Source organism: Cherax quadricarinatus, chromosome 57 (genome assembly GCF_038502225.1).
Source record: "Cherax quadricarinatus isolate ZL_2023a chromosome 57, ASM3850222v1, whole genome shotgun sequence".
NCBI classification, from domain to species: Eukaryota; Metazoa; Arthropoda; class Malacostraca; order Decapoda; family Parastacidae; genus Cherax; species Cherax quadricarinatus.
The window spans coordinates 6,765,020-6,777,025 of record NC_091348.1 but is presented as its reverse complement, the minus strand read 5'-3'; the positions used below and the strand labels follow the sequence as shown (position 1 = coordinate 6,777,025).

The 12,006-nt window shown below is 41.7% G+C and overlaps 1 protein-coding gene across 1 annotated transcript; it reads left to right on the top strand.

The window, feature by feature from the left end:
- Positions 1 to 592: 592 nt before the first annotated feature.
- On the top strand, positions 593 to 10,390 carry LOC128693478 (arrestin homolog). The gene is made up of 7 exons (XM_053783181.2): positions 593 to 724; positions 845 to 1,080; positions 2,884 to 3,247; positions 4,593 to 4,886; positions 6,328 to 6,471; positions 7,978 to 8,107; positions 9,873 to 10,390. The coding sequence occupies exons 2-7, from the start codon at positions 972 to 974 to the stop codon at positions 9,963 to 9,965; spliced, it is 1,134 nt and encodes a 377-aa protein (XP_053639156.1). The 5' UTR covers positions 593 to 724; positions 845 to 971; the 3' UTR covers positions 9,966 to 10,390.
- Positions 10,391 to 12,006: the final 1,616 nt, after the last annotated feature.

Here is a 12,006-nt window from a genome sequence, read left to right as displayed (position 1 = left end):
TCAGTCCGACTTGGACCAGTTAATGGTGACTAAATCACCATTAACTGGTCCAAGTCTGACTGCAACTTTATAAATTTCGTTCTGTGTGCGGGTTTGTGTAAAGTTGGCGAATGATGTTACTAAATAACAGTGAGCGGCGGGATGAACGTACAATCCACTGATAGTACTGTGTTCTCTGACTGTGCTGGGAGTGTGGCGGAAGGTAACTGGATGGGTGGGAACAGTAGGTGGTTCGATGGATATTAAGTGTGATAGGTGCATAGGATGGTATGAGGGGAATATGTGTTGTGGGAGGTGAGAAGGTGGGGTTTTGGTGCGAGGTTTCTGGGCGTGGTGGAAGGATGAATGTATGAGGGGATGGGTGGATGAGAGTGAGGAAGGGGAGATGGATGGGAGGCAGATGTATTTATCTATGCGTTGTTACATGAGAAGTGTCTCAGATTTGCTGTTAGTACTAAGTTTATTCAGTTACAGGTGCACATAAATATAGTTACATAGATTATCATACTTAGCAGCATATGTGCAAATTACCTAGGATGACCCAAAAAGTCAAAGCACACCCCTCTGCTGTAAGATGCAGAGGGGTGTGCTGTGGAAGGCGAGTGAGGGGAGGTGTGTGGACGGGGAAAGACAAGTGAGGGGGGGTGGGTGTGTTCATGAGTATATAAGACCTGGCAAGTGCATGGTCATCACTCCTCGTCAACACAGAGACGAGTAACGTTTGGTGAGTAGCCTCAACTTGTGGCCAACACGCACACCTCTCTTCTCTGCTTCTCTATTATGCAAGCTTTTACCTCTCAATTAAGAAAAAGTTTTTAGTGATATATCTGTTGATTTTCGTCAGAGAATTCGGCTCCCAGTCGACTACTACCAAGGCACCTCCGATTTGCACATACTTCGTTCACTTCTAAGACAGCAGAGGTCCAGCAAAATACAGTCAAAACTCTCCGAGCCACAGCAAAACAGCCAAGATGGTGGTACAGTTTAAAGTGTTCAAGAAACCGGCTCCCAACGGCAAGTTAACCATCTACCTGGGCCGCAGGGACTTTGTTGACCACGTCTCTGCCGTCGACCCCGTTGGTGAGTCTTGATGGCCATTCAGTAATGTGTAATTGGTGATCAAGTGGCTTTTTATGCTTTTGTGAAACGTTTAGCAAAGTGTCCCAACACTTGCTGTTCGTGTTCACCTAGCAGTAAATAGGTAACTAGGAGTTAGCCGTCTCTTGCAGACGCAAATCTTTTAATTTATCCAAGAAAATAAAATGTTGCCGTCATGTCCACATTACGGAAGTGTAATCTTCATATCTTAACCAAATTTCATCAGAAAATTATTTGAAAAAGTAAACAGAAAAGGACAACTCACTCATGTATATATTCTAGTTTTTACGACGTGACCTGCAAGTTATCTGCAATATTGTCCATATTTCTGAGAGATTTTCATGTGTTCTCTCCAAGTTCACATAGATACATAATATTTTGGGGGGGTTTTACATTACCCTCAGTGGTTCATTTCGCAAGTCAATTCTGCCGTCAATTTTTTCTTTAAAGTTTAAAATTTAATATCTTCAGACTTTATTTATGCTTAGTGCTGCCTAATAAAAAACATCTGAAAGAAATAATACAACACTTGTTAAAACTACATCAATAACAACGATGACAAAGATGTGTATTTTTGTCCTCGCTGAAAGCAACATTTGGAAACAATGTATGTAGGAGAAACTGAAAAAAGTATGAATAAGCAAGTGTATGAATACAGAAGGGATGTTAAGTAAAAGAATATGGATGCATTTTGTGGCAAAATTTCGGAGCGAAAAACGTTGCCACAATAAAATGACACATTAGTTGCATCTGTGTCCTTTTACCTAACATTTTATTGGTAATTCTACCATTATTACTAAAAGTGATGTTAGAACAGCGTTGTGCATAGCAGGTATGTGATGGTGACCACAATATAGATTTAGTTACTCACAAGTGGGTGTGTAAATCTGATGATTCAAGAAAGAGGCGTGTTAACAAATCACTCCTTGTTGCATCAGTGCCAAACCTGGTTTGAAGACGAAAGTAATTTCAACGAAATAACTGGCCTCATTTAATGGTTATTTTTATATAATGCTTTGAAATAACGAGTTGCTGGTGGTGATCACAGCTAACGATATTAATTTTTTCCTGATCAGATGAGTTTTCAGATGATACCAATTTGTGGCAGCCGTTAATCCTCACCACGCTCATTACATTTCACTAGGCCAGGTGACATAGCAAAATGGTATTGGATTGTAGTCTTTGTTAAATAATGACTTTTCCATTACATCTATGAAATTATTTCAGTGTGACATGGTCTGACATACGCTTCTGTCGTCCCTCAGAGAATTTTCCCATCCTATCTGTTGCAAGTCTTGTTGGTGCCAACTCTTTCCGCTTGACGGCAGAAATCATTTATTTTCGTCTGTCATAATCTTTGAGGAACTTGTAGAATGCTAGAATTGACTTGTCATCTTGCTGATTACTACACCCAACAGCACAAGCAATAACCATCGTAGAAGCTTGGAAAGATGAGCGAAATCTCACATACATGTGTACGTAGTTGTCAGTTCGGCTACGTCCATTATGGCAGACAACAGTAACCCTTGACGTTAAATGCGTAAACTTCATCAGAAAAGCCGCACTCCAAAAAACACCTTTTTCAAATCTTCACTGCAGCCAGGAAATGTTTATGAGGGCTAAGGCGATTATACTTGGAAGCAACCTTCTTGGTGGAAGATGCATCTTTTTTTTAATATTTATGTTTAGTGAGAGCCCCCGGTAACCTGGCAGACTACGAAATTGACTGATTACTCACACTAACTAAATACATTCAAGTAGTAAGCACTTAACTTTCTCCTGCAGACGGCGTGCTGGTGTTGGACACGGAATATCTTCAAGGTCGCAAGGTATTTGGCCAGCTTGTGTGTAGCTTCAGGTACGGCCGAGAAGAAGATGAAGTGATGGGCCTCAGCTTTCAAAAAGATCTCTACCTCGCTTCCCAGCAAATCTACCCACCCAAAGATGATGCTCAGATCACCAAGCTCCAGGAACGGCTCATTAAGAAGCTGGGAGGGAACGCCTATCCCTTTTCCTTCCATATGCCAACCAACGCCCCGCCTTCAGTCACCATTCAGCCAGGGCGGGATGACGAGGGTCGCCCTTGTGGTGTCGAGTATTACATAAAAGTCTTCGTCGGAGAGAAGGAAGACGAACACAGCCACAAGAGGTGAGTGACAAGGCATGCAAACCTCTCCAGAAATGATAAATGAGACTTGTGCAACATCTGCATATCTTTATTCTGGAAACATTTCGCGAGACAGTGGCTTCCTCAGTCTAATACAGCAAAGAATGTTGAAAGGTGAGGAGTTTGAGGTAGTCAGTCTCTCAGCCTAGTGTGTGTTCAGTCTTGGTAAATGTACTTTTATACTATTTATGTTATTCTTTGGTAAACGAATATTTTATTATACTTATAAATTACATTTCGATGAATTCTGGAATGTATTATGAATCAAGAATGATAAATAATGAACCAAGTTTATAATCAGACCAAGTCAGCTTCTGGTCGCTCAGCGAGCTGCACCTCGCTGCTGCACATTGCTCGTGAAGCTTCTGGTCGTACAGTGAGCTGCAACTCGCTGCTGCACATTGCTCAGTGAAGCTTCTGGTCGTACCGTGAGCTGCACCTCGCTGCTGCACATTGCTCGTGAAGCTTCTGGTCGTACAGTGAGCTGCACCTCGCTGCTGCACATTGCTCGTGAAGCTTCTGGTCGTACAGTGAGCTGCACCTCGCTGCTGCACATTGCTCGTGAAGCTTCTGGTCGTACAGTGAGCTGCACCTCGCTGCTGCACATTGCTCGTGAAGCTTCTGGTCGTACAGTGAGCTGCACCTCGCTGCTTCACATTGCTCGTGAAGCTTCTGGTCGCTCAGCGAACTGCACCTCGCTGCTTCACATTGCTCGTGAAGCTTCTGGTCGTACAGTGAGCTGCACCTCGCTGCTTCACATTGCTCGTGAAGCTTCTGGTCGTACAGTGAGCTGCACCTCGCTGCTTCACATTGCTCGTGAAGCTTCTGGTCGTACAGTGAGCTGCACCTCGCTGCTTCACATTGCTCGTGAAGCTTCTGGTCGTACAGTGAGCTGCACCTCGCTGCTTCACATTGCTCGTGAAGCTTCTGGTCGTACAGTGAGCTGCACCTCGCTGCTGCACATTGCTCGTGAGTAATATACTAAACCAGAAGTCCCATTAAACCGTTTATTCTTTCTACTACGACTAAGTAATTCACATGCTTTAACTTCAGCCAAGCAAAAATCGCATTAACGTAACTAACAAATCACAATTAAATAGTAAACTAAAGATGAAATAAGAGGGAGAAACGTGACAGTTTTATTTGGGATTAGTGTTGAAGTGATGAAGTAGGTAAACATTACACAGCTGACAGCATTTCATATTTTTTGTTTGGGTGGCGAGGGGCAAGGGAATTTTTCTTGTTACCTTATTGTGTGTTTTAAGGTAAATCCTAAGAATCAATCCATTTTTCTAGTTTATACTCTCCTTCTTCCGTGTGCCATCAGATCCACAATAGTAATGAACATCCGTCGCATCCAGTTTGCTCCTAGCAAGGTGGGTCGCCAGCCGCGCACCGTCGTCAAGAAGGACTTCATGCTGAGCCCTGGAGAGCTGGAACTGGAGGTAACTCTCGACAAGCAGCTCTACTACCACTACGAGAACATCACCGTCGACTGCATCATTAAGAACAACAGCAACAAGACAGTGAAGAAGATCAAGGCCGCTGTCCAGCAGTCCGTCGACATCTGTCTCTTCTCCGGGGGTCAGTACCGCACCACCGTCGCCAGCGTCGAGACCCAGTGAGTGATAAAGCAACTATATTATTTTCTTATAAAGTAGTTCATTTTCGAAGACGTGTATCTAACTATTAAGGCAATCACCCGGGTTCCCCAAAACAAAAAGATACAAACCTAGCATTCATAACATCTTAAACAATACCTGAACTGACCCAACAGAGCATCACCCACCTGTATAACACGGAAACAAGGAAGACAGAACATGTGTACTGCGTGAAGGTGGACATCTGTCTTGCAACTAGAAGAAAAGATGACTGGAAAATGTATCAACTGATAGCTGTACCATCTGCGCTTCAGATACTTGATCATCGCTTAAATAACGAATCCTTATTAACGAGGAATTTGATTCAGTTTAAGCAATACAGAAGTTAATTCGTGTCTTTTAAAGAATATCACGAGTTACATAAATATGAAGCAAATACTGCCCAATCGGGATGCTATACGGAATGACTGGCTAAACATAAATGAAGAATTGTATAAGCTAGGTTAACGATGCTCAATAAAAAACTAAAGTCAAATAAACTAGACGTTTATAAAATATCAATAGAATGCACTCTTTATATAGCAAACTTAAAACAGGAAAATGTATTTTTTTAGAGGATATTCTTTAGAGTTAAAACGAAGCTGCTGGAGGAATCTTGTTGTCTTAATAAAATATGGAAGTACAACATACTTGGAAGGCAACAAAACTACCAAAGGAAGAGAAAAGCTATACCTTCATATCTTTGATGAGTTCAGAGTTTTTTTCTGTTCCTAGAACCCGACCTTGGGCTAGGCTTGTCTAGTGCTTGCCAGGCTGTTGCTGAAGGTAGCCCTCTGACCCACATATTCAACCTAGATATTGACAATACCTGGCTTTTAAGATAGCCTACTTTCAACCTAGCTATAAAAGTCATAGATGCTAACTGCCCCAACGAATACGAGCAGCTGAAATTGCTGCTACTCGTGAATTACCGTACTCTGAGAGGTCTATCACACACACATGGAAAAAGGTATTTATCCTACCATGAAAGATGACTGCCTGGGGAAAAAGAGAGGGGGAAGGGGGAAAATGAAAATTAGTGGTGGAACGGAGGTTGACGGGGTTGCTATAAAAAAGTTATTTGCTTCCAACATTTCTCTTTTTATAAGGGGAAAGCTGTTACCTTCACTAAAGAACAATAAAGACAATAAAAAACAAAATGGCACAATATCGTGACTGGAACAATACACAACCCGCACATAGGAGAGAGGAACTTACGACGACGTTTCGGTCCGACTTGGACCATTTACAAAGTCACATTGTGTGAATTTGAAAATTATCCAAGTCGGACTGAAACGTCGTTGTAAGCTACTCTCTATGTGCAGGTTATTTATGTAAGATCAGACAATAACTTTGTGAGCAGTAGTTTGTAATAACGTATACAGATTTACATGTAATAATTAATATGTGCTACTCTAACAGAGATGGATGTCCAATCAACCCAGGGTCCGGCCTCCAGAAGCAGCTGACACTCTCACCGACACTCAGTAGTAACATGGACCGCCGGGGTATAGCGCTTGATGGTCACCTCAGGAACATTCACACCAACCTCGCCTCTTCCACCCTGTGAGCAACATTTCTTATCCTTCACAATTTACTCCTCTTACTACTCAATATTTCATCTTCATTCTCTAGTTCGTGCAGACTTGGTGCTAGTGCCTGCCCTTCAGAATTCTTCATCCAGTATAATTCTGCAAGTTTTACGCTTAATATCCTTATATATAGGCAATTAATTAGTTGAGGAAATGGTATGGTGATACCGACAAGATGTGGAAAAAGACACTTATGTACAGTTCAGGACATTTATTAAAGGAAACGTATCGCCACGAGTGGCTTCTTCAGTCCTTCTTCGGTATTAGGACTGAAGAAGCCACTCGTGGCGAAACGTTTCCTTTAATAAATGTCCTGAACTGTACATAAGTGTCTTTTTCCACAATTAATTAGTTATTGCCACTGTAGCATTAAGTTAGGCTTAAGTCTGCCTGAAGTGTTCTTTATAACTATGGGTTTTCTGCATGCACAACTGAATGTCACCCATCTCTGTACAAACATTATATCATCCTGAAAGATTATAATAATTATTATATTATTTATGCTAGTCACAATGCCGTGGCTTGAACAAGTCACAACCTCCAATTTTGAGATTAATAATTAAACGGTGTTTTGATCGCTCCTGTACTTCGTGTTACTGTGGGTTAATGTAGCAACACTCCTTGGTGTTATTCTGTTTGCAATGATGCAGTTCTTGTCATTATCTTGACACGAATACATTGTCATTTTATTAACAGTTACCGCATTTTTCCGGCATATAAGGCGCACGATAGAAGTATCATAAAGGTAAATCGGTAATCACATACAACGGCTAATTACCCCCTTACTTTACGCAAAACCTAACCTTGATCTTGACCATATAAGGCGCAGGGTGATTTTTCAATGATTTTTGTGGGAAAAAAGGGGCGCCTTATATGCCGGAAAATACGATATCTTACGTTCGTCATTCACTGATGTCACATGATTTTTTTTTTGGCGCTTATTATTTGCTTGTCGTTGATATCCTGAGTCATTCTTGCCATTCTCCTGATGTTTAAGTTTAATATGTTTATTATGCACCCCATACCCATCCAGTGGGCGGTAGTCAAAAGATTACAGAGGTACATAATGGGTCTCCTGATGTTACGTCATGTTTATCATTCTGCCTAACTTCATCCCTCGTATAACATAATACTGATAATCCACTGTACAACTATGATATAATTAATATTATACTGAACAGTTATGACATAATTCTTAGTGTTAAGTAGTCTGTAAGCCAATAATGTTAAGTCGACCCATAATGCCTAAGCATAATAGAGGCTCTCTCTTTGCATTGCGACCCATTATTGTATATACAGTCTCAATGTACTATTTGCAAAGACATAAATAAATTAATAATTCTTGCGAATCATTTTCCTCCTTATGTCAGCTACCTCACCTGTCCTCGCTGACGTCCACGACGCCCACTTGTCCTGAGGTCCACCTGAAGCCGTCAACGCCCTCTACACATCCACTAACCACTGTGACTGCCTTCCACAGGTTGGCCAACCCTGAGTCTCGGGATATGTTCGGGATGGTGATCTCGTACACTGTGAAGGTGAAGCTCTACCTCGGGGCCATTGGCGGTGAAGTGACAGCTGAACTGCCCTTCATACTTATGCACCCCAAGGTATGTACCGCCCTTACCTTTGTGCACGTCACTCTTCCCTTTCTTTCATGTTCGCAATAGAGGTCACACCTTTTCCTTCCCTTCAAGTACCAGTACATAGATCCCTCCCTTTCATTCTCTTCATGCTCCCTTCCTTCCCTTCAACATCATACCCTATGAGATCGCCTCTCTACCTCTTATTTACTTCTGTGAAAAGTGTTGGAAAAATCAGAAAACTTTACTTTCTTAGTCTTTATAATCAGAGATAAATAACATGCATTCGTATATACACTATGCATACATAAAAAGATATGTTTAAATGCAACCATGAACAAGTGGTATTTATGCAGTAATACACTGCGGCTAGCCATGGGATCAACGCTCTTACCAAACAGTCCTACCTAGGAGGATTGTTTGGTTCAGTGGCTACAGCGTCGTGAATTTTGACTTTCTTCCCACGAGGCGGGCTAAAACAACACGGGTTCAATTCCCTGGCTAGCCGCAGTGTGTTATTGAACACACGCATGCGCGCGCGCGCACACGCGCACACGCACACACGGGTCAGTCTTAGGACCAGTGCTGTTTCTGGTATTAGTGAACGACATGACGGAAATAATAGACTCCGCAGTGTCCGTTTTCAGATAACGTGAAGTTGATGAGAAGAATTCATTCGATTGAAGATCAGGCAGAACTACAAAGGGATCTGGACAGGCTACAAGCCTGGTCCAGCAACTGGCTCCTTGAGTTTAACCCTGCCAAATGCAAAGTCATGAAGATTGGGGAAGGGCAAAGAAGACCGCAGACACAATATAGTTTAGATGGCCAAAGACTGCAAACCTCACTCAAGGAAAAAGATCTGGGGGTGAGTATAACACCGAGCATATCTCCTGAGGCGCACATCAATCAGATAACTGCTGCAGCATACGGGCGCCTGGCAAACCTACGGATAGCGTTCCGATACCTCAGTAAGGATTCGTTCAAGACTCTGTATACCATTTACGTCAGGCCCATACTGGAGTATGCAGCACCAGTTTGGAATCCACACCTAGTCAAGCACGTCAAAAAATTAGAGAAAGTGCAAAGGTTTGCAAGAAGACTAGTCCCAGAGCTAAGGGGATTGTCCTACGAAGAAAGGTTGAGGGAAATCGGCCTGACGACACTGGAGGACAGGAGGGTCAGGGGAGACATGATAACGACATATAAAATACTGCGCGGAATAGACAAGGTGGATAAAGACGGGATGTTCCAGAGATGGGACACAGACACAAGAGGTCACAATTGGAAGTTGAAGACTCAGATAAATCAAAGGGATGTTAGGAAGTATTTCTTCAGTCAGAGTAGTCAGGCAGTGGAACAGCCTAGAAAGTGACGTAGTGGAGGCGGGAACCATACATAGTTTTAAGGCGAGGTATGATAAAGCTCATGGGGCAGGGGGAGAGAGGACCTAGTAACAATCAGCAAAGAGGCGGGGCCAGGAGCTATGACTCGACCCCTGCAACCACAAATGAGTACACACACACACACATATATATGGTCGGTGGACCAATACTCAAGTGTTACACATGTATCTTGTTACAATACATAGTAAGATACAATGTTTCACTAAGACAAGACTTTCCAATTTTCTTTATAGAGAATATTTCAATTAGCATTTTTCTTTTATACTTTTTTCACCATGGGGTAAAAAAACAAAAAAAGAGTATAAATATTTTTGTGTATTTTATAAATTAATATTTTTAGTTATTTCTGTAATAATTGTTTATTTTGATTGTTTTGTATTCTTCAGCCTGACCTGCGTCGACTGATGAGGGGCGATAGTCAGGCTCAAGTGGAGGCCTTTCGCTCTGAGAGTATGGCTGGCACGGTGGATGAGAGCTGAGCCCCTGCCTTCCTCTTCCGTATCCTTCCCTTACCTTGCCAATCACTGGCCAACTCTGCCTTCCCTGCTCCATCTACCACGGCATAATTTTCTGCCGCGGTATGCCAGAGGTAACCCTTTCCTGACTTCTCTTCACAGTATCCTTCCCTCCAGCGCACTCCAAGCGCTCACTTTATCTGTCCGCTGAACTACTCTCTCTGTTGTCTAATAAATCATCAGGAAGGAAAGATGTGATAGGCATGTTAATATTTTGTCTTTTTCTTGTGTTGGTCGACGAGTCTGCATTCATCTTAAGTTGTATTCTTTATACACATGTTCGTATATGTTGAATGTATTAACAATGTTCTTGAATATTGTTAAATATTGTTTGATCTAATTATTTTTTGTTTATATAATGATTTGTTATAAAACAGACGACACAAGAACAGTTCTTTTGTATCCTTGTATTTTTAATGGAACATGACAGCGGTGTCTGATATTCTGAAGGATATATAATTTTTTTAAAGATAATTCTTAATCATTTTTTAGTAGTCACCGTTAGCTTTAAGACTATTTAACTTGTGTTATCAGGCCAATAACGGCTCCCCATGGAATTTTCTACACTTGTGGGGTAAGAGAAGTCTGAAGTAGACAAACTTAATTGTCCATGATTCCTTCGATTCGTTCTCTAATCACTACCTCAGGATCAGCGTAATTTGATTTGTGGTGTTTCCTGAGAAGCAATGTTTTCTTTCACTGAATTATGTAATTCTAATGGTAAGAGTGTATCTATGGCCTGGGAGCGAATTGCTCGTTTACTCAGGACCTCAAATGTCCTGATCGTGGTAACTTTTTCGTAGAGGCCATCTGGGCCTTGGATCATCTATTCTCACCACATCACCCATTACATGGACATCTTATTGCTAGAAACTTCAGCCCCCTATAAATGCGTTCCTTTAATTACACAATATAATCTCACCAGACCTCTCAGCACTCAAGTCACACCAGTGATGTGACTGATCTTCCCTTTGAGTTGATCAGACTCATGGAAGTCCGAATTCTCCAAGACGGCATTATCTCGCATAAATGAAAGTGGTTCATTTCATCGTCCGCTTTCAGCATGACAGACTATACTTCTAAGTTGTCTAGATCATTACTGACAAGACAGACGTCGCTTACTGACTTTGCTTTCCACGTCTGTCACGACTGTTCTCAGTTCTTCTAAGTCGATTCTTAAGCAGTGAAGAGGTTTCTTTAGGTATCGTTTCAGAACAGATCAGCTTCTCAAAATCCCCCTCGCCATGGAGCCTTGGGAAGTATATACTTCCAATGACATCGTAGTTGATTCAACATCTGTTGGATCTTTGCTAACAAGATCCTACAATGCTGCTTAAATATGCCACAGCTTCGTTTTGTGAGGCATCACAAAACCTGCATATAAAACTTAAATCCTCTTCAATGGTCACTAACTCTAAAATTCTCCACACAGACTTTTAGTATTTGTCTTTAAGCAGACTTAAGGACTTCACCAAACAAGTGTTCAGTGTGAACCGAAGCAGAAATTGTGACAAAGTGATGCTAAACAAAATAAATCTAAACTGGCAGGTTTTTGCGGGACTCTTGAGGGGTCATGTGGGTCCATTGGCCACAAGAAGTCAATCTTTTGTAAGACTACACTTAGGAAGACTTGAGGCGTAAGGGTTTGTGCACAGCTTAATCAACTCTTCATCAAGCATCTGCCAGAAAAGGTCCTATCATCAGGAATCGCTGAGACTAGTCACGTCACGTCCCACAGTGGCGTATCTTGCATGGAAATGTACTGGAATTGTTATTGGAGAGGACAGGTGCCAAATTATCGATTTTATTTTTAAAACTATATAGTATTTTTCCATGAAATAACCGAGAATGCTTCTTCTGAACAGTTTCAAACCTTAATGGCTGATGCCTTTTATGGCTGTCTAGGTGAAAATTTGCCAGTTTACTAACATAGTTAATAAGCCAGGAAATGTTGGATTGCATATGATAACTGCTGAATTTATCATCTGGTCGGATTCAAACTTTT